We start from the raw sequence: 26,245 nt of genomic DNA on the forward strand, positions 1-26,245 counted from the left end.
AAAGGAGAAAAGCAGAGGAAAGAATGAAACGGAAAGAACGGAAAAGCGGAAAACGGGCAAAGCAAGACACCCAGAGGGAATTGTTTGGTTACATTTGTTCCGCTTTCCATCCAGCGTTTTCCATCAGCATTTTTCCAAAACAAATTGGACTTTAAGTTTCTCTTTTGCAGTCAAAATCAATTTAAGCAGCGACTACGACAACGACGGTGCGCTCGCTGCTTCGGTTCGCAACGAATTTTAATTAATTGCCACTTTGGCTGGTCACATTAAACGTGTCTTTTAAACTGTCCCAGTCAAGAGTCGAAGAAGAAAACGAGCCAATCAAATGGAAAATGCTAGACAAATCGAGTCCTTCGACCAATTCCATCGAGTGTTGCAATCATAATTAAGTGAAAAAGTGTTGTTTTTTGTTTGTGTGTGTAAAAATGTCTTCTTCCTTTGCGTACACAAAGCCCACGTTCCTCATCACCGATCATTCCCATGATCCCTATCACTTGGCACCGCAGCAGCAAACAAATGAGGACGAAGAGGAGGCGAGTGGCATTAATTTGGAGGCCGAGGATGATTTCGATCCGGAGGAGGAGCGACAGCGCAACACTAAGCTGCAGGAGTTGACACGCTGGCTGCATTTCAATGCGAGGCTTCGGCGTAATTGGTGAGTACTTCAGACACATCAAGTATACGTCGCGTGCGCCCAAAAAGTTTTTCAATTAATTAGCTCAAGCATGTAATTGGGCGCCCACCAAGAAACCCAAGATGAAAAGCTACAGTCGAGTGTGCTCGACTTTGAGATACCCGCTACCCATTGTGAATATATCAAATGAATATACCATGAAAATACTAAAATATACCAAAGGATACATTCGGTATATTACCATACTACATTCAAAATATACCATATAAAGCGGTATTAAGTTTAAAATATATTAAATTAATATACTATGAAAATACTAAAATATACCAAAGTCTATATTCGGTATATTATCATACTACATTCAAAATATACCATATAACGTGGTATTAATTTTAAAATATACCGAATTAATATACCACAAAATATACCAAAGGTATATTACCATACTACATTCAAAATATGCCATATAACGTGGTATCAATTTCAAAATATACCAAATTAATATACCACAAAAATACTAAAAAGCATGTCAAAGACTATATTTGGTATACTGATACAGTACTACATTAAAATTATACCATACACTGCCAAATATACCACAGAGTACAAAATATACCATAAAGTGTAAAAGTATACCAAATGGTCAGCCAAAAAAACTTTCAAAGATGCACAAATTTATAATACCCTTCTACCCTGTCGGGTATCGGGTATAGAAAAAAACAATTCTTTTGAGCACTTGTTTGATTGTTGATTCGCCATTAAGAAGTTTGAATTCATTTTGGACATTTGCCAGGAAAATCACGATTTCTAATTGAATAAAATACGCAGGCATTTTCTTGTCAAAATTATGTGGGAATAGCAACAGTTGTTCAACAAAAGCAAATCGAATGCACGGTCTACTGAACAAGCACAAATAATGCTACGTATACTTGATAAATACTACGTATACTTAATGTCACTCAAAGTGATTCCAAGAAAATATGGCACATAATATAGCGTTAGCTTATAGTAAGTGACTGTAAATGACAACAACTAATTGCTCGCGACAGTAGCAACTCAATATATTTTACGAACTTAGCGAGTCACGATTTTCTATGACTTATGGGAAATAAAGAAAAGGCGTTGGCTACTTTTATTGCTAAACGAAGTGTAGAATAAATTGTCATAGTTAGTTGAAGTTGAGTGTGAATAATGACTTGGAGAATATTCAACTTCTTTTTCGAATTTTAAATATATTTCAACCAAATCTGGTTTCGTTTGTATTTAAAGCAGATCTTCTAAATCAATTGTTTCTTGGAATAATTCATATGCAGTAGCTTCTTATGTAAACAACGTGCCAAACAATGCGAAAATGCGAACAGAGAACAGAGAACTTGAATAAAGTTAGTCTTAATCGTGGATCACATGATTGGCGCTCGGCCGTAAGATATATCCGTAAACAAATCTATGAATATGTGACTAAGCACGTCGCAAAAATGCGAAAAGCGAAAATCTGAAAAGCGAGGGCAGGCAATTGATGGCGCTATAAATAATATTCATACTCATAGAATCGCAGTTGTCGCAGTTTGGGGGCAAACAAATTAAATGCCAGCCAGCCAGCTCTTGTAGCATTTAAATGCCAATTTAGGCATTAAGAGTGCGTTATCTGTGGATCAGAGAACAGCAAAAAAAAAACACACGACGTAGTAGAGTAGAGTAAGATAAACACGCGAATTTCAATTAAAAGTTCCGCTCAATTGAAGCTGACTGAATAGAATTTTAAATGCAAAAATAGGCAAAGTATTACGCTGATATTAATTGGATTACAGTTTTGAAGTAGTTTCTTGTTCAATTTAATAATTTATGGCGCTATATTCTCTGATTATTTATGCTATTTAATCTCTTGATTCGTATACGTAAATGCCATTAATTTTATTCAAATGTCAGCAGGGCTTTTGCCTTCCGTTGTAGGTCAGATCTTTTGGCCTTGGCATTGATATAGTTGACTGTGGGCGGCTTCTATCAATTTCAACAGTCCCGCATAAAAGTTGTTTGACTTGCATACACATATAGTCTTCTACACGCACACGCATTAACAACTAAGGCAAAGCAATTACCACGTGATCAATTTTTAATAGAACTGTGAAACGAAAGCGACAACAAGACAACGAGACAACGAGAAGGGAAAGTCAAAGCGATGTGGCATGATATGAGGGCCAACTGCCATTCCATTGACATTGGGTTAGTTTCTGGGGAGGCGCAGTTTATCTAATGTTCTAGTCTGTGTGTGTGTGTGTGTGTGTGCTTGCTTGTGTGGGTGTGGCTGGATTTGCTTGCTGTGTATTGTGTTTGCTTTGCGGAAACTTGCCGCTAACATGGTTTCTGGTTCGCCCCTCGAACATGTGGGATTTCCGCTAAGAATTTACCGTCAAATGAAAATGCCAATTTGTTGCCAAGCGAGAGCTGCCACAAACGTAAACGTTAAACTAAGAAGATTTAAATGAAATTTATAGCAATTTCTTATTCAAAATTCCTACTTTCAACTGTCTACAAAAATTGTCCAATAAAAATAGCGATTAATGACTAGCGAGCTTATGTTAAAGGTAAATTTAAATTATATATGTTCAATATTTAGCGTAAAAGCTAAAACTATGAAAAATTAAACGAATGATCTAATAAAATGTCCAATAAAAATGACGATTATTGAAGATAATTTAAATTAATCTATCAATATTCATTCTAAAATTATTGCCAAACTAAAGCTGCCGGAAACACAAACATATAAAACTAAAAAAAACTTTAAAAATTAAACTCTTTTTTCTACATTAAAGTTATCTATAGATTTGACGACTTGTTTTAGGTTTAGCAACTTTTTGACTAATTACTTAGCTATTGAAATGAAAATACAATTGATTGACTAGCAAGCTTAAAAGTAAAGTCTAAACAAAAAATTAAGAAATGTTGAAAAAACTTGTATGTTATTATACATATTGTATATTCTTATATTCCTTAGTAATAGTGTTAGTGTAAATATTAATTATATCTAACCTTTTTAAATAAATAAATAAATATTCTGTTTAATATTACATACCAAAGATATCCTTCTGTTCAAAGTATATTGTAAACCTTTGCCCCATTTATCTCAAATGTCAACAGAAATTGTCAACTTTAAAGGTACATTTTTGCTCATTAAGAAAATTAAAAAAAAAGGTTCGAAAAATTTAAAACATCTGTACATATTTTATAAAAAAGTTTCAGGATAACTTTTTAATCTTAATTCAAAGCTTTCACTCATATATCATTAGCCATGAAAGAGTAAGAAAAAATCTTAAAATAAAGCTGAAAAGATCGTTTAATATTCCTTGACATTTTATGGTGAAGCTATATCTATGTAAGAAAAATTAAAAAAAAATAATTTGTTACTAAAGTTTAAACTTTATTCTCTAAACAGCGCAGTTAACTGTCTCATCAGTCTTTCGTCTCAAGTTCTTTATTGGCATTCAATCTCAGCTGCCAACTGTTGCACTGTTGCTTGCCCCAACCTGTTGTCGTGCTGCGCTGCGCTTTTCCAGCACTTTCGTTGAGCACACACTCGATTGACATCGTCGGCGGCAGCTGCACCCAGAGACAAAGGCTGAGACAGAGTCAAAGCCAGAGAGACGCACACATGACAGCGAAGCTAAGTTAAATGGCAAACTGTTTGAACCTTGAACACGTAGACACACACAAATACATTAGCATAAAAGAGTACTAGTGACAGTCACAGTGTCAGTGACAGTCACCGTTCACAGTTTTGTGTGTGTGTGTGTGTGTGTGTGTGTGGCAGTCACTTCACCTACTGCGCCTTTCGGTTTCATTATTGGCCGTGGGCAGGGGAAATTGCAAAATAAAGGAGCGTAAATTCTACTTGAAAGCGGCTTAAGTGCCAAGCAGCGCGTGGCTTTGCATGAGTTCGTAGTGAATGAACGACCAGCGGAATACCCTGCAAATAGAAAAAGTGCTAAAGCAACACGTGAAATCAAGAAACTTTTCACTTTCATTCGCATTCACAGCGTATGGCTTGCCATAATACGCATACGCCAGGGATGCCAGGCTGATGATGTCTATTTCGGTGTCGCACTTTTGTGGGCTTCGTAGTTTTTTGCTTCTCTACTGTGCTGTGAATACACATTCAATAGCACTTGAGCGAATTGAGTTGGAAATGCGAACAGATCGAGAGAATTGAGACGCACATCAAAAGTCGACAGTCAAGACGACAGTTGACGACACACAAACAAACACACGCACACACTCATGCAAATTTATAATAAATTTATCTTTTGTGGTCTTATGAACAGAATTAGAGCATTTAGGATTTAAGGCTTGAGTTCGCTCTCTCGATTTGTCATGCTATAAATAGAAACCTCACATTTGCGTGTGCGTTTCTTTTAATTTTTTTTTTGCGCTTTTTGAGTACATTTCTGTTTAAATTCTTATGATTGAATTAGGCTTTTATTTTGACTCGAGTTCTTCTTCATACATTATGCAGATAGAAGATATTAAAGCGTATCGGCAACTGATTAGTCACAGCTCGATAGTCAATTTGAGGCATCGCTGGAAGCGAGAGAGAGCAACAGCTACGATTGAAACCGATGATTGAAAGCCAGCTTTCCATTCAATTCAACTATCGACGAGCGACTTTCAATCGGAGACAGCTGCGTTGGCGTCGCGTCGTTTTCCGAAGCGAACGACGTCGGAGACGAGAACGAACTCAGCCGGTTCTATGTTCTGTACACATGACTAGCAAACACCGCATAGCATCAGAGATTTATTCAGTTTACAACTTTCGGTTGCAGCGGACGTGTGTGTGTAGCAGAGTCGGCAAAACTCTCGCTTTTCGGCGGCAGTACGAGAAACTGAGCAGCAGCAAATAACAAAAAAAAAAAGTTGATTCTAACACAGTTCAATTGAAATAAAATAACAAAAAACAACAACCTAAACAATTGTTTCGACGTGCACAAACAAAAAGCGAACAAATTTCGTGTAAAATTGAGCAAAAATACTTTGCGCTTTGCAGCTGTTGCCAAGCAGTTAAAGGTATCTAATTTCTGTGCCTTCTCTTTGCCACTTTGCTTTAATATCAATTTAGTTAATTAGCTCTCAGCAGACAATAAGACAACTTAAATATACTACTTTTTTTTGGCAGTAATTGGACTAGCTCTGTTTCTCTCTCTCTCTATTTTTATATTTTGTGTGTGTGAAATGTTAGAAGCCTTTGCAGCTGGTAGCTTAGAAAACACTTCAATATTAAATGAAGTTCATTGGAAATTTAGCAGACAGTCGCTATTGAGTTGCGTCCTTGAGGGTCCTTAAGTAATATATTAATCAACTCCTACACAAATATTTCATTCGGTTGATGAGTAAAAACACACCTTTTGCGGCGACCCAACAGAATGCGATATTATGATTATTTATCAGCTGAATATCTGTGTCAATAGTTGCCGCAGGCCACGCAAATAACCAATACATAAACTGGCACGCAGAATCGTTAAGAGAAACAAACACACAACAGCTAGAACAGACCACAAACACCCCAAAAGTGACACTATTTCAATGACGCGCTCTAAAGTAGGCAACACAAAAGTTGCCAGGCAGCCACACAAACACACACACACACACATATATAGATAGAATCTGTCAGACAGACACGCAGCTGGAAGGCGCAGCTAAGAATAGGCTGTTGCTATTAACACACACATGATTCCACGCATGATAGTTAATTATAAAAGCAAAAGCAAAAGGAGTAAAATGCGTAAATAATCTTAAATTAATGAGCGAAAGCTATTTGGCCAACACGCTTGATTACTAGTTTGTCGAAAGTGAATCCACAAAATGTCATGAGCTTTAACGTTATTAAATTACGTCTTTGTTAGCAATTCAAACAAGTTGTGTAGCACGTTATTCTAGACACTCAACAATTTATATTAAAGTGTCTGTAAAAGCAGCTAGTTATTCAAGTGCTAGATAAGCATGTCTTTCTAGTTTCAAATATTTCTTGAGTTGAGTTTTGATAAGTGCTTGAAGAACTTATACAAAATGTTCGCTTCTACTTCACTTCTACTTCACTATCAAACAGCTTCTTTGCGCTTTAAAAAGTGTCATGTATTTAAGTGAAAACTTTGAGCTTTTACTAAAATTCTGGGAAGCGCATTTTGTAATTAAACTTCATTTTAAATTCACATTAGCGCAACTCTATAAGCAGCTTAGCTACTTCAACCCCAAAAGGGAATTTCTATGCGATTATTTCAAGCTGAAAAATTAATTAAACTTTCATTTAAAATGCATAGTTTCATTAACTACAAAAAGATTAATTTAAATTGTAATTATATAAAACGTTTAAGTCTATGAAGCTCAATTGTTTATAAAAAAGTACACATAAATAAAATATTATAGATTACTCACCTAATTGTGCTCAATAAATGTGCCAATTATTCACGTCAATTATCTGCAAATATTTATTATATAAATATTATATTGTGTTAATAGAATATAGTTGAAATAATTACAACAAACGTTTATTTTTATTGTACAAAAAAACTGTTCACTTCAAGCTCTAAAAATAGGAATTTTATTCATCCATCAACTGTTTAATAAATGGGTCAATTATATTTGACAAATTTTCATAGTAATTCATTATGAATGAGTTGTTTATTCAACAAAATTATGTTTAAAGAATTTATTTAAAATAACTACAACAATGAATTTGTTTAGTTGTATAAAATTATAATTCCTTCAAATTCAACTCTTATATAGAAGCTCTAAAAATAGAAATTTTACTCATCCATCATCTCAGCTCAATAAATGCGTCAATTTTTCATGTTGTAGCAATTGAGAACTTTCGTTCTAAAATCGTGAAAAACCTTTGAAAACATTTATTACACATGAGACTTTAAAGCAACTAAATAATATTTGTATCTAAAATAACTACAAAAAGGATTTATTTTAGTTGTGTACAAAACGTTCTTAAATAGAAGTTCTAAAAATAGGAATGTTACTCATTCATCATCTGAACTCAATAAAAGTGTGTCAATTATTCATGTTATAGCAGTTGAGAACAGTTCACAAGAACAACAAAAAAGTTATCGAATCGTGTAAATCGTAGGAAGAAAAGCAACAAACATTAATATTAAATGTATGCTTAAAGCAAGAGTATCTTTAAGTCGATTCTCCTTCCTCCAACCCAGACACCAACTTGTTGTCCCTGCTAATAACTCTAAGTGTATTTCAGTGTCTGAGCTGTTTGTCTATCTGTCTATGTCTGTGTTTTTCACTGTGTGTGTGTGTGTGTTAACTGTTTGTTATGGCCCGATGACAAAACACATCCTTTCATTTCATTTTCATGGTTTTTTGCCCGCAAAACAAAACTTGTGAAAGTAACTTTCTTCTTTTTTTTTCTTCCGTGCTTTGACATCATTTTTTGCTTGCTTGTAACTTTGTTTTGCTTACATTTCTTGTTAAACAAATTTTGAACTGATTGCCAAAGGCAACAAAAAAAAATAGCAGTTTACAACTTTCGGTTGAAATGTGGCAACTTCACAAAGTCATTAAAGTTGCCACATAATTAATAAGTAACGAAACAGCGAAGCGAAGACAAGTCAATTTGCATTTGGATACACACATGAGAGCTCACTATATTTAGATGTGCTCGTTATTTATACATATATTAGAGAAGGAAGAGTGTGTGTGTGTGTGTGTGTGTGTGTGTGTGTAATGAGCTGATGCGGGCGGGTCAATCATTGGGTCATCGCGCATCCTCCAGGATAATCCCCCAGAGCAGCCATTTGATGTCGCTATCAGCCCTCAGAACAGGCGCGTGGCCTTAATTTGTGTGCGGTCAGTTATTTTGCATATTATTATTTTTGGGGGGGAAAAGCCAGACGAAATTCTTAATTACTTTATGCTACGCACAATTATTTTGGCCTTGTTTGTGCTAATTACTCGATTACTCGTTTACACGCACAGTGCAACACACATCGAGATAATCAAATGGAAATTAATGCGCATTAGCCAAATTGAGAGCCAAACTCAACGCGATGCTACGTGACCAAAAGCCAACTTCTAACACTCTTAACTAAAGCTTCAGCTATCCCAACTAATGCGACATATCCGCCCGCAAAAATAAACCTTTCAGATCAACTGAAACGTGTTCACATTGTTTTTGTCGATGTTCATGTCGAGCCGAAAAAAGAAAAATGAAACTAAATTAATATTGATTCATTGATTTCTAATCAATTGAGCTCAGCGGGCGATGTGTCACTAAGAAATGCCACGCTGTGTGCCGCCTGTGATCCTTATTCTTTCAACCCTCCCCCCGCCGTCTAATTGCTGTCCATTTTTTTTATTCTGTGTATTTTTTTTTTCGGCCTTCCTCGATTATTTATCCATGGAGTTGCGTGTGCGCTGATGGACTTTAAGTGACGAGCAAGTGACGCGTAAACTCAACATTTTTCCATTCACTTTTACAGCTTCATAGTTGACGCAAGTGCACGGCCAACGTTGCGTATGCGTAATATGCGAGTGAAACGTGCACAAAATTCCAAGCAGAAAGAAAAATAATAACAAAATATCATCATCAAGATGTACAAGAGAAAGGTTTAAAGCATCAGCAGCAGCATCAGCATCAGAAGAGCTAAACTCAAATTAATTTACATCAATTTAGAAAACGAATCAAAACGAAACGAAACCAAAATCAAATTGTGATTTGCGATAATAATTAATATTAATTGACGCGCGTTCAACCCAACACATAAATATATAAATATAGAAATTTGTGATTTTAGTTAATTAAATCGTAAGCGTTAATTCAATTAAAATCCACTAGACAGAACTTTACATCAATTAAAAGCATTCAAAATAAGAAATCAAAATTGCGTCGCCATCAAATAACAAAATTGAGCTTAGTGTCAACGGCATTGGCAACGGCCTCAGCGTGGGTCAGCCATCCAGTGAGCAATCATCGATTCGCACTCAATCGAGGCGCATCAGCAGCACCAGCAAAAGCAGCATCCACAAAGCTGAACGCCACAAAAGGCAGCGCAACGTTTGGCCCTTCAAGATGCGGGTGAAGGTGGGCAAATTTTGCCTGCAGCGACAGGCGTCGGGCCAAAGCGAAAAGTTTCCACAGCCCAGGTGAGTTTTCGATAAAGAAAATCAACAAAGACGCCACAAAGTTAAATAAATCCACTTAAAGCTCAGCAAACTTGCAGTTTTATTAACTAACGTCATCTCAAGTGTAAATAAAATGAATGTCGATAACGCGATAAATGATAACTGAGGCGTTTATCTAACTCTACTAAAGTAGCGCAAGGCAAAGCACTATGACTTTATTCAAATGATAGCTAGTATGAAGCAGTAACTGAGACTGTTGGGTTAAGCATCATAAGATAATCAAAATGATGGCTATAAAGTAGTAACTGCAGTTGTAGCAATCGATAAAGTTATTATCGATAACTATGTAATCGACTTTTTACATAAAAAGAATTTATGCTTCGTAATATGATAATCATCTTAAATTTAAATCCATATCATTATTATCGATAAGTTATCGATACATATAGACAAATAATTAAATTAAATTACAGAAAATGTTAACCTTTAGGAATACAACTGCGTCATATGATACTCATCTTTAATGTAAATCGATATCATTATAATCGATAAGATATCGATACATCTTTAGACGGTCAAATTAAATTACTGAAAATGTTGACCTTTAGGAATACAACTGCGTCATACGACACACATCTTTAATGTAAATCGATATCATTATTATCGATAAGTTATCGATAAATATCAAATTAATTTACAGAAAATGTTGTCTTTTATGAATACAACTCATATCTCGATAAGCAGTTGCATTCGATCAATTTCAATTTCGATAAACAGATGCATTCGATTAATTTATCGATCAATTTCAATTCAATAATATTATATATAATATATTTCTCGTCAATTTTTTACCTTACCAACATAATTTTCTGCCGTTTATCGATAAAACTGTATCCAATAAGGTGACAACTTTATGGGACACACCTATAATTAACAGATTCATTATATATTTATGAGCATGTGATTGCGTGATTTAGAAAACTGAATCAATTTAGCTGGAATTTATATGCAAGCTAAGCAAACGTCTATCGATAAACAGAACTTATTTATAGACGAGATAAATAACAGGTATAGCAACTTTAATCCCACTCAGAGAATATCGAATTCTCTCAACAGCTGTGTCAAGCTAAGCTTTAAGTGAATCCGCACAGTTTGATTATTGTATTATTTACAATATTATTTTGTGCCTGCCAAAGTATTTGTCCCTCTTATTTATACGACTGTGTCGTATATCTCTGATGGGCAACCGAACGCACGTGCCATGGACCCAACTCAAATAAAAAGCAGAGAAAGAGAGTCGCAGCATGCTTCCATAAATATAAATATGCTGTTGCAGAAGCTGTGGGCAAACTAATTTACCTCAAGTAAATGGCAGAGACATGTGTCGGGCAGCCTAGCAACAACAATAGCAACAACAACAGCCGAAGGAAGAGGACTAAAAATAATGGAATATATTTAATTTCCGTTAACTGATAAGAAAGCAAAAGACTCGACTGACAAATGTGCGTACTCAGGTTTTTATTTTCTATTACGGATTTAATACAATGAGCAAGAATATGTGCATAACTGAGAGCATCATTGGATTTCAAAGGCATTGCGACAGATTTCCACTTGATGGCAATCAGGTGTATGGCAGCTGCTTCAATTCGTCAATCAATCAAACCAGTCGCCGCTCAACTTCAACTCAAACTTAAATGAAGCGTGCTAAAGCAGCTGCTGCGTCTCCTTCTCGGTTTCTAAGAGGCGACACGTGCGAGTCACGTTGTCCTGGCAACTTTTGCAAAGAACGTGTTGAGCAAGCCAAAGACGAGAGTAAACCAAAGCCAAAGCACTAATTAATTTGCATACACAGACTCTGACGGGGATCTGACTCCAATCTCTCTCTCCTTCCCCCTCAACCTTTGGCCTTTTTCGGCTTCCGCTGGAGCCGAAAGTTCTGTTTGCCTCTGGCATCGTATTATTCAGCAATTATTTTTCAATTTACTTTTCGGTGTGTGTGCTTAAGCAGCGCAATATGAATAGACAATGGTCTGTCTGATAAGGAGGATGGCCACAGGCCAAAGCTTAAAGTATGCGGCATGGCATGGCGCGAAGCAATATTTGTCAGGGCTTATCACTCATGCGCCCCGTTGGCGTCTCATTTTGCAAAATAAGTCATTAACGTTTGTTTGGCGTCAAGCTAACCGAAATGTGGGTCAACATCACTAAATGTGCCAAAAAACAAAAATGGAAAAGAAACTGACAACAACTAGCATAATGACGTTGCCTGTTGTTGATGATGATGATGATGACGACGACCTCGTCGAAGCAACAAGGTCAACGGTTAAGTGAGGCAAAGCGCCATTTTTACATTGTCGCCGCAGCAGCTTGTTGTGAGCACATTAAAAATGTGATTATGGGCATGCCAAAGGTTGTCCAAGTGTATGTGTGTGTGTGTGTGTGTGTGTGTTGCTTTTGTCTCGTGCGTGTGAAATGCGAAATGGCAAGTGTCATAAACGTTATGCATAATTAAAACACGTGATGCCAAAATTGGGAATTAGTAAATTGCGTATGACGTATACGCAGAGTTGTACGCAAGTTTGACAAGCACTGTGCACACAGGTGACAGCCTTAAAGCCAATTTCAAGTAAAGTCACAAAAGTTGAAGCTACCTCAACAGCTGCGCAGCTGTCTCAACTTTGCTTAGTCACTGCAGCCCAAAAGTATGCTACATAAATGTCGTCAACGAAAATATGCCAAGAAACATTAACGAGAAGGGCATGTAATTAGCCATAATTAATAATAGATTATGAAACTATTAAGTTAGGCTTGAACTAATTCATTTAATAGGAAACTTGATCTCGATAAAATAAATCATTTAATAGCAATTTGTTGCTGAGAAATATGCAAATTACATGCAATGCAATTTATGAAATTCCTTTCAGTTATTTAACATAGCAGTCAAGTTGACTTTGAATATTTCTTGTGAGAATGCAGTCTATATATTGCTATATAGTACAATTTGTCTGGATGTGATACGTGGTGCCCTATTAAGTTGTTAGCTGGGGGAAACGTGTGCAAGTTCATGGAATCGTTGGGGATGGTTGGGTTGGGTAAGCAATTGAAATGTGTGAAGAGCGTGCGCGAATTTCAATTAATTAACTTACATTTTTCGCAATGGAAATTTACGGCTGTCAAGAGATTTAAACATGTTAATCAAAGCTGCTTTTTGTCGTTGTCGGCGACTGGCGCTGATTTAAAAATAAACCTCTTTTAGTAGCGTATTTCAAGCATTCACTGCGAGTACTCAGAGTACTCAGAATTACATTCGGAAAGCTGGCCAACGATTTCAATTCACTTCAAACACAAATAGTGAAAAATTAATGAAGCGTGTCGTATTCAAAAGCGCCTCGTGACTGACGCCCCCTTCAAATTTTGGTGGATTTCGGCTCTGTAATTTTATTATCAAGCATGTCGCACAATAACCTATAATAATTTGTTAAACATATGCTAAGACAAGTTATTTGAGATTGTGGGAGAACTATTCTATTAAAGTATGCAAATAATAGAGTTTTATTATGTGCGAAATGACAGTGTAGAGATATAACAATGCATAATAATTAAAACGGATTGATTATGAATATACTCATGAATATATAACACATCAGATCGACAAGAAAACTTGTATTTTTAATTGATTTATTATACTTTAGCTTAGCTTATTATCTCGATAAATATATGTAATCATCTATAATTAAATATAAGAACTGAATTAATGTATTAATATCCGCAATTTTCAATATTAGTTTATGTAGTGATAAATATCTATAATTATACAATAGTGTAATCTAAATTTGCATATGCTTTACCCTCTTATATGAGTTGTATCTATTGATCATTTAATGAGCATTACGTTCTACAATTATTTGCAATTCAAAAGAGTGCACAATAGATATAACTAATGTACAATTAAGTCGAAAATTCTGTTCTCGATTACGTGCTCATTGTTTTTTTTTCTGTACCCCATTGTGTTACTATTTCAGTTGTTATTTTACATTTGATTTGGATTTTTATAGGTTATACAAATTTTAGTTCCTACTTCTTATATCAGTCTCTCTCTCTCTCTCTCCGGTTCTATATATCTATCTCTCTTTCTCTCTCCGGTTCGATATATCTGTCTCTCTTTCTCTCACTCTGTATTTGTTTCTATTTCTCTCTCTCTCTCTCTATATGATAATCATCTTTAATTTAAATCGATATCATTATTATCGATAAATTATCGATACATCTTTAGACAGTGTAATTAAATTACAGAAAATGTTGACCTTTAGGAATACAATTTCGTAATATGATACTCACATTTCATGTAAATCGATATCATTATTATCGATAAGTTATCGATAAACGTCAAATTAAATTACAGAAAATATTGTTCTTTAAGAATACAACTCATATCTCGATAACCAGTTGCTTTCGATAAATTTCAATTTCGATAAACAGCTGCATTCGATTCGCTCTGTATCTGTTTCTATTTCTCTATCTCTATCTATATTTCCCTACTTCTCTATTTTCTCTCTCTCTCTCTCTCTCACTGTGTATCTCTTTCACTTTCACTCTCTCTCTCACTCTGCATCGCTTTCTCCCTCTCTTTCTCTCTCTCCTCTCTCTCTCTCTCTCTCTCTCTCTCTCTCTCTCTCTCTCTATCTATCTCTGCCTCTATATCTCTCTTCGTCTTGCGATCATCTCTTCTAAGTGGAATAAAACCATTTTGCAGTTCGCAGCAAAACTTTTCCATTTAGAGAAGAACACGAGCTGAAGCTCAAGCAAGCGCCGGGTCATGTGCTGTAAAGCGAGACTCGCTTTCATTTCATTTTTTAATGGAATTGCATTGCATTTCATTCTTATGTGCGCAGTACTTCTCAGTATGACAACAACTAAGCACTAATAGAGCCATGGTCAGCCGCAAAAGCGTATCACGAGTGTAATCGTCATTAATACTATAAGTGTACTTGCTACTATCATATTATTATTATTATTATTAACAATATCGCTGCTAGGTTTGATGAGTGTCAGTTTCAATTTCAGCACATCCATTGAAAGAAGGTTTTGTATTACAGCCCGCCACAAATGTCGCAGACATGTCTTAGGGTCTTTATTTGGTTATTTGCTGTGACGTCACTTGCGTCACGTAGCGCTCAGCTGGCCAAAAGCTTGGCCGCTTCAATTTAGCTGATTTGCCAAATATTTGGCACATGCGTCTGCAAACTTTTTTCGGCCCCTCGACAGGCATAAACAAACCCTTCCCCGCTGTCGGCAATGAAACAAAGCTAAACTTGTTAGAACAACTTAAAGTAAACACATTGCGCACAATTAATGCGAGTATAAGAGTGAGTATAAGAGTTGTTTATTGCAGTTGGGAGTTCATTTTATTACTATTCACAAACTAAACTATTCTTGTCTAATAATTCACGTGATGAAATAGTCGATTCACTTGATTACAGGGTATGCAAATTAATGGACTGAAGTAATAAATTTAAAATGAAGAGTACTATAAATAAATGAGTTGATTATTAAGCATAAGCTGTTGTTATACCCTGTAAACCAATTTGATTGATTGGCTTTATTGAAGTGTTATTAAATTTAAAATGAATAGAAATCAAATAAAAAATAAAAATAAATAAATGAGTTGATTATAACCATAAGCTGTTGATATACCCTGCAGATCATCAAACTAATTTCATTGATTGTGTTGATTGGACTAATATAAAATTGCAGTTGAAAAGAAAGCTTTTAGAATATTGAATTTAAATGAAAATATGGCAGATTTTTAGAGAAAAATTACAAAATATTATATTAAAATATTGAGTTGCTAAAGAATTTATGATATAACTATAAGAGTTATAGAATTCACTCAGTCAATTTGCACTTCTAGACTTTCACACTAATATACCCTCTTGACTCGATTGCAGGGTATGCGAGCAAGATCAGCAGCATCGCACAATAACTGTCAAATGTGATAAATCAAGTGTAATTGAAAGAAGTGCAAATAAGCCAACGCCAGCAATGAAAACTGAAACACACACACACGCACACACACAGAGCGCGAAGTAGAAGAAGAGAAATATCAAGTGAAATGACAAATGATAAAGTAAACACGCAAAGGCAAAATGCGAAATCGCAATGAACAAAAGGAAAAGAAAAAGAACATTTTGAATTGTCAAACTGCTGCATAATTCGGTTAAGCCAAAGCCACGCTCACAGAGAGCGCAGAAGAGAGCACCAAAAAAGAGAGAGAGAGCAAGTGACAAAGAGATCGCTGAGCTTCTCAGTTGCAATTGCAAGTGATAGGCAGGCGGGGGGATGGGGGTGACAAGAACGCATAAATGCGAATAATGAGCCAAAAAGAAATGAATATATCAGGAAACTTTTTGCTGCTTTTTTTTCGCTTTGCTTTTGTTGTTGTAGTGTATTGTTATAAGCTGGTACTGTTGTTGTTGTTGTTGTTGTTAGTGTTGTCGCTTTATTTGCTGCGGCTGCGACGCGACTTTTCGTGGCGAATCGCATTCAAACCTACAAAATAGGGTAAATAACTGTGCATGCTAGTTAGTACCGCGAGGGCGTTCCAACTATGCACTGAGCGCAGTTGCGAATATCGCATTCAAAGATCAAAGATCAAGAGACTCTAAAAAACGGAATAGAGAAAGATTCCCATTAATCGCAATATTTGCAAGAAATCTGTGTGCGTGAAAAAGTGCAATTAACAAAGCAGCAGAAGAAACAGCAACAAGAAGCAAATACGTTTTTTGCAATTTACGTAATAAGTGAAATTACACAAATTGTGCGTGTCATAATTACATAGAACGAACACACACACACATACACAGTAATAATAACATATCCTAGCAACCGCAGAGGCCCGAGACTCGAGAGTGACAGCGCGACAAAAGTTGTCGGCGTGAGCGTGTTAAGGATGTCATACAATTACAACAACAGCTCCGAGGATTACTCACACGAAGATGAGTATGTGTCTCCCTCCCTCTCTCTCTCTCTCTCTTTCTCTCTGGTTCACTCCTCAAATTGTCCTCAGCGTCGCAGTCAAGCAGAAAACTCATTTTAACTTTGGCCTCACCTGCTTGCTTGCTTGCTCTCTACAATTAAATTGGCCCTCACTTTGTCAAGGCAGCAAGCAGCAGTTAGTGAGAAGGTCGCACTCAAACGCCTGAGCTATAAAGCAGCGTGTAATTTCATCTGCAGACAAATCAATCATTAGGCATTCGCAGTCGTTAATCAACTGGAGTTATCTTTGTCGCTTCAAATCGCAGCTAAGTGTGACCAGATAAAGTTGGGGGAGTAGTTAGGGTATCAGCAATGCGTGTACTACAATCAGATTAACTAGTTAGCAGATAAAGAGATTGTTAAAGAGTCGGAAAACATAAAACTGCTAATAAATCAGATTGTGGAGAAATAAAAAATATATTAAATATATACAGAATATATAATATAATAATGTGGAAAAATGAAAAATATACTAAATATGTACACAAAATCATCATTAATCTTCAGAGATCGCTTTCTATATGAATATTTCTAATATTCGAAAACTAAATATCTAACTAAGTTAACGGTAGAGTAGATTGTTAAAGAAACGAAAAACTGAAAACTGTGTGAATGAATCAGAATGAGGAAAAAATGAAATATGTATGTACTTAATACGAGTATATATACAAAAATTAATCATCAGAGAACGTTTTCTATTAATATTCCCAATATTCGTAAACTTAGTACCCAACTAAAATGAAACGATTTTTAAAGAGTCGTGAAACAAAAAACGTTGTGAATGAATCAGAATGTGGGCAAAATTTAGTCACCATAGATAATTTTCTATATTAAAATTCCCATCTAAATTAACAGATAGAGATCGTCAAAGAGACACTGAAAGAATATTAAATAGTTTGGCTAAAAATGTAAAAATGAATTTATATTAATATATGCGAACCTCTTCTATATTAAACCTACATATATTATATACTACTTGTATAAATTTAGTGGATACTCAATATTAATAGGAAGCAAGACAAGACTTTTTGGTGAGATATGTAGACAGAAAACATAAGAAACTTCAGATAGACAGTGTGATGAGTGAAACAAATACAGTTCCTATGCTACCCACTTTCATATCAATAGATATGAGATACTAGTTGAGTAATTTATTTATTTTAAAAGGTTAGATATAATTAAAATTAACACTTTTATTTATACACTGGCTGCAAATGCCTCCAGCTTACTAGTAGAGTTACTAAATATGTTGATAATTATCTTCTGCATTCTCGAGTTGTCAGGCAATAAAACATTCTCACTTTGTTTCTCTATAAATTCTCATTTAGTCATAGATATTGCGCACTTAGCTTATACAGAAATTCATACACTGCAATCTGTGCTTAGACGTACTTAAAATGCAATAATTCAACTCATTAGAATTCAAAAGAAAATCAACAGGTCTCAATCAAGGCCTTACTCAGAGCTAAAGCAAAGCTTCAAATGGAAACAAATCCCACACACAGATCTTAAGTTTATTCCAAGTGCATTACAAATTGCCGCACACTAAAATCAAGCCAATGAAGAAGCTGCCCTATAATATTCTATATATGTATTATATACAGAGAGATCTGAGCTATCGCAGTTGATCAACAATTTAGCAAGTTCAAGCGAAAAAAGTGTCAGATTGTCTGTCGCCGCACGTTCTAAAGTCGAAGACGAAGACGAAGACTCAAAGAACATGTGAGATTTTAGATTGCCTCCATGAAAATCTCTTTCTTTGTCTTTGTTATAAACTAAATTTAACTAAATATAATTTATGAGTTAGTTCATTTAAGCAAGAGAGAGCGAGCGGTCTTTCTAAGCGGCATTTAAATAAACTAAATTAAGATTTCTGGCCACTTGAGTCAAGTGCATAAATTGCATTTACGAGTTTTATATTCGAGATGTGTGTGCACGTGATTTGCGAGTACTCACTTGATTGTGGTGGGTGGACTCATTCATTTATGCGACGCAGCTGCTGCGTTTGCATTCTAATTAATGCAGAGAGAGAGTCATTAAACTTGCATTTGAAACGGAATTGAAATTGAACAGAAGACAATTAGCAGACAACTGAGACCACTAACTATAAATCTTTCTCTCTCAAACTGATTGACCTTAGTCGTGCCAAAGCGTGACTTAATTAAGTGCCAGGTAATTCTCAATTGTGATGGCAGAGATTTGCATAAGAATTGCAATCAGTTCAAGACGCAACTTGTTGAATATTGTAATAAGCTAAATGAAAAGCAATTGCAAAACTAGTTGACAAACCAAGCTAATTATACCCGCTACATATTTGAGGATGCAGGAAATGTTTGTAACAGACATCCATTAAAGTATGTTATATACGTATATCTTGATCAGAATATAAGATTCTTGAAAATTTGGTTTAGATCAGATAAAAATTGTAAAAGTTTAGTGGCTTTGGCTAACAATCTGGTATATTTTGGACTCTATGGTATATTTTGATTTGGTATATTTTTAGTATTTTGTGGTATATTAATCTAGAAGTTATATAAGAAGTAATTTCGTACTATACCAATATACCAAATATAACCTTTGGTATATTTTTTAGTATTTTATGGTATATAAATTTTGTATATTTTAATAATAATACCCCACTTTTTTTTACTATTATTCAAAATGGGTAGCGGGTATCATACAGTCGAGCAAAAACGACTTTAGCTTTGTTACATTTCAATATAATGCAGTAAATACAACAGAGTAACTTTTAGTCCATATTTCATGCGACATAAAACTTCAAGTTAAGCTTCTTTGCTCGCTCTTAAGCATATTGCTAGTGCTTCGATTTGCGTCAAATATCACAAAGTGATATAAATGCTTAGCCTGATATCTTCTTAACCATCATCCAAATGGGTTTTCCTTTTGGGTCTCTGTCAATCAGCATTGTGAATGCGTTTTGCGTATGCTAAAAGCCGAATTGAGTTTCCACTTCATAAGCCTTAAGCTGCCAAACACAAAAACGAACGAAAGCGAAAAAAACCCTTTAAGCAGCATTTTAAAGAAGTCGAAATAAAATGTACAAATTGTAGTGAAAGTCGTGGCACATAAAATCAATATTTGGTTTTATTGAATTCCTCACACAATTGAGCCAAAATGTGGGCAGCACGTGGCACGCAGCAACCAAAATGCCACGCCCAGCCGCCTAAACAAACAAATTTTGTATTTATACGAGTTTGTTCCTGAGTCTGGGAATGAGTTTGAGTTTGAGTCTGAGTGCGTGTATGAGTATTTGTATTAAAGTCAAGTAATCTTATAAAATCTTTCTGTGTTTCTTTTCCTTTATTTTCGTTCTTGCCTGCGCACATTTCATGGCTCCCCAACGTGCCACAAACCCACAACTTATGGACACCTCCTCCGCCTCCATCTCGACATCATCGTCCTCAACATATGCAGCGAAGTAACAGAAGGTGCCTTACAAGTCTGGCGTACGCTGCCCGAACGCATACGACAGGATCCCAGCCTAGCATCGTTTCGACAGGAGCACGAGCGCTTACACGGCGGTAAGTGTTCGTCTTGCCCCATTGGAGGCAGTCACCTTTCTTTCCCTCCCCGCAACAGCAACAGCAACAACGGCAACAACAACAACATTTATTTATCTCCGTCTTATGTGCTATGTTTTGTACCGTAACAGCGGAGAGTTCTTAGAACTTTGTCGTTATGTTTGCGGCTGCCTAGAACAAACGAAACCTTGTTCAATCTCATAAAAAACAAGTATACGCATGTTAAGCTCTGCCACAATGATGATGTTCAACAAATCTCCTAGTTTTTGCGCAATGCGGTTGTGGCAATATATTACAACTATTCAAGGCATATTGTAGTGCACTTTTATCAGAGAGGTAGTTTAGATAGAAGTAACTTCTGGACTAACTAGATTTGAAGATATAATTCTTTAGCAATTGGGAAGTAACTGATGAAAGAAGACTCTAAGCTGAATCGTGGAAATTGTTATACAAATATGTTTTATTATCAATATTCGTTTTCACATATCGATTTGGTTTGAAATAGTATATAATAAACTTATATTTTCGATGTGCACTGAGCATCTAACCACACAGAATGTACAAAGAAAAAAAGTTAAGATAAAGTGTGACCATACAACAAAGTAAAGGATATTTAAAACTGAATACGGTCACTTTTGTTGTGATAATTATGAAATATGGGCACAACAAAATGTTTGAAGAATATTCCGAGAAAAAAATGCTATGGGCAAATTAAGGTACTTTAATGAACACCCGATTTCTTTCAATATAAATCAATTCAGTACCCTAAACTTTAATATACCAAATGCAGCTAAAACGCCAGAATTTGTTGAATAAATATGAACCAAAAATCATAAAAATAATAATTATATTTTTAAAGAGCTTAAACGTTAATCGCAACACTCAATTCCAAAGAAAATTCATCAAATTAAAAGCAAATTTAGGATGAGATCATAAGTTAGCCGGAATTCGTAGTTTCAAAGTCGTTTTCTACATACTTAAAATGAAAAGACACTCCCTCATAAACCACTTTTAAGAGCTAAAACAATTCCCCTGCGGTAGAGCATAAAAAGTGCGGCTAGCGGCTGTGCGTATTTTAATATTATTTTGTGTATTTTTTATTGGCCCATTTTTATTACTGTAATTATTGTTTGAATTTTTTATTGCCATTTGCGTCGGCGTAGCATTGACATTGGCCACAGGCTCGACTCAATTCGGCCTTCTTCCTCCCCTCCTCGAGTCTCGTCTCCCGTCTCTCCCGACTTGGTCTCAGGTTGTGTACAGTATGTTTTTCGTGCTTGTTTTTTCGCCAGTTGATTTGCATGGCGAATTGCTCAACTTGCGACAATGTTTATCACTTTAAATTGTTTAATGGAGGTACTATTTTTGGGTTTAGCATATTATGGTAATGCGCGGCCTTTACTATTTCCGTAATGTGATGTGATGCGATGCAGCCAATTCAGGGACAGGGACAGGGATAGAAAGGTTCTTCGTTTTGTGAGCATTGAACCATTAAAGGAAAATTAAATTGCTTTGGTCAGCGCGCGTATCCTTGTGGCCAGCTAAGCGCCTTTTCATGGTCAGTGGCAGAGGTATTTTTAGCTCAGTTCAAAGCCAATAAAAGTGGAAAGTAAACTCTAAATGACTGACCATCGAAGCAGTCATCAATGTCGCGTTGTCCAAAGCGCAGCTAATGAATCAATTGACGCACAAATATTTACCAATTCCCCGACTGGGTAGAACATCAAATTGATGCAGGTGTCAATCGAGTTAATCTATTATTAATATTCCATGTCATTTACAGATGTGGAACCCTTGCCCTCCGAAGAGCAGCAGGAGCAGGAAGAACAGCAGCAACAGCAGCCACAGAGGAATGGACATAATGATGGCAGTCACGCCTTCACACAGATTGGCATCAATGTGACCAACGAGGCGGGGCAAGTGCATGTCCTTGACGGCAGGTTCGTAGTTCTGTGCTTTTCGAGTGTCAGTTACGTAATTAGTGCAACCAGTTTTCTGTGATCCCCCCGCTACTCTAGGGATCTGGAGAACAACAATGAGGATCAGCATGAAGAGGGCGAAACCTACTGCAGAAGTCACGTAAGAATTAGCTACGATCAATTCTTCAAAATATATTTAAAGTCTTGATTTCTTTGCAGATCAAAAAGTATCTGATTTGGTTCAAGATATCGGTGCTCTTGGTTGTGTGGTGCGTCTTTACCGCCTTCCTCATGTCCAACAACGAACATGTCGATCAGCTGAGTCTCATAAGTGTTCCTAGAAACGGCTCATCAAAAGGTGAGTTACAAATAACATATACACAGAGAGAGAAAACATTCTAAAGGCAAGAATAAAATTGTAAATGAAAAGCAAAGTGATTCGGGAGAACATTTTCATGAAGTTCAAGATTCTGGAGAAGGAAATGCCTCTTCAAAAAAATGAGTTAGAAATATGATACTTAAACTTTTAGAAAGAAAAACAGACTAAACAGACAGAAAGAGAACCGACTTAGACGTATCAAAGAGTTTTCTTTTTTTAAAATGGAAGATTCTTAACTTCAAGAATTTAGTCTTATTTTTATGTAATAACCCTCTTCAAAAAGTGAGCTAGAAATATGATACTTAAACTTTCAGAAAGAGAAACAGACTAAACAGACAGAAAGATAACAGACTTAAAGGTGTCAAAGAGTTCTCTTTTTTAAGAATGGAAGAATCCTAACTTCAAGAATTTAGTCTTCTTTTTATGTAATAATCCTGTATTACACCTTTATCCTTCACAGCCTTTCCCATTACCACGCCCACCCTAGAGCGCATTGGTCTCTCGCTGCGTGGTCCTTTCCGACTGCAGGAGAACGAGTTGCAGCTGAATGCGAGCGTGCCGCTGCCTGTGCTGCAAGTGCAGGTGACGCGCAACTATTACGATGCCTTGGGCCAGGAGATATACACGGAGAATGCCAGTGAGCTGTGGCAGCTGGACATTGTCTACACTGATCTCATCGATGCCACCAAGGATACGAAAAAGTCGCGCACCTTTGAGCTGACACCCAGTGATCCAACAATGCTCTCATCAGCGAACTCGACGCGTCTCAGCTTCGAGTTTAGTTCGAGCATCGATGGCGAGCTGCCGCTGCAGCTAAATGTGGATGAATCACCTATCTATAAGCGTCATGGTGTGCTCTACGCTGCCGCCGTGCTCTGCGGCCTCTATGTGATGATCATCTGGGAGATTGTGAATCGCACCTTTGCCGCCATCATTGCTTCTACCTTATCGGTGGGCATCTTGGCAGCTCTGAACTCGCGACCATCGATGGGCACCATCATGGGCTGGATTGATGTGGAGACGCTGCTACTGCTCTTCGGCATGATGATTCTGGTGGCCATCCTCTCCGAGACGGGAGTCTTTGACTATCTGGCTGTGTATGCGTATAAGATAACCAACGGTCACGTGTGGCCTCTCATCAATTGTCTGTGCTTGTTCACCGCCGTGCTGTCGTCGTTCCTCGATAATGTCACCACCGTGCTGCTGATGACGCCGGTCACGATACGACTCTGCGAGGTCATGTCCTTGAATCCTGTGCCCATACTGATGTGCATGGTCATCTACTCGAATATTGGCGGCGCTCTGACGCCAGTCGGCGATCCGCCCAATGTGATCATCGCTTCCAACAGCTACATATCCAAGAATGTGAGTCACGATCTTCATTCGTTATTAAACTCAAGCATAAACTATGATTACTGTATTAGAGTTTTATTCAACATTTTGTCATCTAGTATATTATGCACACTGTGGTATATTTTCAATCTAGAAGTAGATCAATATACCAAGTATAGTATATTTTGCATGTAGTACTATAGCAATATACCAAACATAGTATTTGGTATATTTTGCACTTTGTGGTATATTTTTAATTTAGTACTGTATCGATATACTGAGTTTTTAGTATATTTTTAGTATTTTGGGTATATTTATATTAATTTGGTATATTTTTAAATTAATACCGAACTATTCTGTTAGCTTTTTAACTTGTTCTTAATAATTTCTCTATTAGAATTTATACCATAAATAATGCTTATATGTATTTGTATATTAATACTCACATTTTTGTTTAAGAATACATCATCTCCATTTCATTTTGAAGATATTAATTCCTAATTTTCATTAATAGAACCCATAATATTTCTAAATTTCAATACTTCTTCTCATAAAGAGTAAAAAAACATTCCATTAAAAGGGTTGCATTTTCTCTCCACGTTTTTAGGGCGTCAACTTTGCAGTCTTTACGCTGCACATGCTGCCCGGCGTCATTCTGGTCATGATCCAAACTTACTTGCAGTTGCGCTTCAAATTTCGCAACATCAGCGATCTGCAGTTCAAAGACTCGCCCGAGGTGGAGGAGCTGCGTCATGAGATTCATGTGTGGAAGCGTGCAGCGGCCAGTTTGTCAGCCTACTCCAAGGACGAAGAGCTGGTGCGTCAAACGCTGATGAAGAAGGTGAATCGCCTGAAGCGCAGCCTCAAGAAACGCATGACGGCAGTGATAACGCCAGCTCCAAACTATCAACAAACGCTGGCCAATCTGCAGGCCAAGGTGAGTCCATCAAATACTTAGTATTCTTCTTTATCACTCATTTTCTTCCTCTACTTTTCTAGTATCCCATTCGCAACAAACAGCTGCTGATCAAGTGCTCCGCTGCCTTGATCTTTGTCATCAGTTTGTTCTTCCTGCACTCGGTTCCAGAGCTGCAGCGTCTCTCGCTGGGCTGGACTGCGCTCTTGGGTGCCATCTTTCTCATCATTCTAGCTGATATCGAGGATCTGGAGGCCATTTTGGCACGCGTCGAATGGTCCACTCTGCTCTTCTTTGCCGCCTTGTTTATACTCATGGAAGCGTTGACTGAATTGGGTTTAATTGAATGGATTGGCAACATGACCGAGGGCATTATTCTGGGAGTGGGCGAAGATCAGCGCTTAATGGTGGCCATATTAATAATACTCTGGGTAGGTATATCATCCATTTATGCGTATATATGAATATATATTCATTTTATAATTTAATTCCTCATTTTCCCTTTTGCAGGTGTCTGCTGTCGCCTCTGCCTTTGTGGACAATATTCCGCTGACCACGATGATGGTGAAGATCACCATTTCGCTGGCTCAGAACAGCACTTTGAACTTGCCTTTGCAGCCCTTGGTCTGGGCACTTGCCTTGGGCGCCTGTTTGGGCGGTAAGTCTACCACTTAAAGAGTCTTCTACTCCATCTAATCATTACTCTTTCCTAACTAGGTAATGGCACGCTGATTGGAGCCTCGGCGAATGTGGTTTGTGCCGGTGTTGCAGAGCAGCATGGCTACAAGTTCACGTTTCTCGAGTTCTTCAAGTGAGTACAGAAAAAGGATTTATCTTTTACCATTCACAACCTAATCCTCTTTGCTTCACTCCCCACCAAAAGGGTTGGCTTTCCCATTATGATTGGCAGCATCATTGTGACAACGGGTTATTTGCTGCTCTCGCATTCGCTGTTCGCGTGGCATTGATGAATACTGAATGAATATCTATCGATGAGTGATGATTGATAATGGATGTTGGCCATGGACAGCATGGGAATTGACTGTGTCGATTTCTGAACAAGGCGCACTTTACCTCGTTACCTAGAGCAACAATGTTAAACATTCGACACTTATGCATAATATCAGCTGCAGTTCAAACTACAATAATAATGAAAACAAAACAAAGCAAAGCCAAACGAGCTGTAAACAAAAGCATACACTGAGTATGCTACGAGCATATAAAAATTTAATGATACTAAGCATATAATAATAATAATAATAGTAAACAAGAAAAACAAACACATTTATTTTTACACATCATTGTTAGTGTAGTGCGTAGTCTAATGAGAAACAAAACCAAAACAAATGTGAAACAAAAGAA

General features: G+C 36.6%; 1 protein-coding gene across 3 annotated transcripts; it reads left to right on the plus strand.

Annotated features, from left to right (window-relative positions):
- Positions 1 to 212: 212 nt before the first annotated feature.
- LOC132789913 (P protein) lies at positions 213 to 26,163 on the plus strand. 3 transcript variants are annotated; one of them, XM_060798258.1, is made up of 12 exons: positions 5,433 to 5,689; positions 9,118 to 9,781; positions 20,231 to 20,337; positions 22,121 to 22,277; positions 22,356 to 22,416; positions 22,476 to 22,614; positions 23,096 to 24,000; positions 24,575 to 24,904; positions 24,967 to 25,314; positions 25,394 to 25,541; positions 25,601 to 25,694; positions 25,767 to 26,163. In XM_060798258.1, exons 2-12 carry the CDS (start codon positions 9,708 to 9,710, stop codon positions 25,849 to 25,851), a joined length of 2,448 nt encoding a protein of 815 aa, XP_060654241.1. In that variant the 5' UTR covers positions 5,433 to 5,689; positions 9,118 to 9,707; the 3' UTR covers positions 25,852 to 26,163. The 3 variants fall into 3 exon arrangements, with proteins under 3 accessions (XP_060654233.1, XP_060654241.1, XP_060654249.1); XM_060798250.1 differs by lacking the exons at positions 5,433 to 5,689; positions 9,118 to 9,781 and adding an exon at positions 213 to 655; XM_060798266.1 differs by lacking the exons at positions 5,433 to 5,689; positions 9,118 to 9,781 and adding an exon at positions 16,352 to 16,759.
- Positions 26,164 to 26,245: the final 82 nt, after the last annotated feature.

The sequence above is a fragment of the Drosophila nasuta genome, chromosome 2L, assembly GCF_023558535.2.
Source record: "Drosophila nasuta strain 15112-1781.00 chromosome 2L, ASM2355853v1, whole genome shotgun sequence".
NCBI lineage: Eukaryota > Metazoa > Arthropoda > Insecta > Diptera > Drosophilidae > Drosophila > Drosophila nasuta.

What these genes read in the sequence shown, in the direction of transcription:
- LOC132789913 (XM_060798250.1), top strand. Translation starts at nt 426, where the DNA reads ATGTCTTCTTCCTTTGCGTACACAAAGCCCACGTTCCTCATCACCGAT. An exon ending in GTGCATGTCCTTGACGGCAG is followed by an intron (nt 22,278 to 22,355) that starts GTTCGTAGTTCT and finishes CCGCTACTCTAG; the next exon opens with GGATCTGGAGAACAACAATG. An exon ending in AAACCTACTGCAGAAGTCAC is followed by an intron (nt 22,417 to 22,475) that starts GTAAGAATTAGC and finishes ATTTCTTTGCAG; the next exon opens with ATCAAAAAGTATCTGATTTG.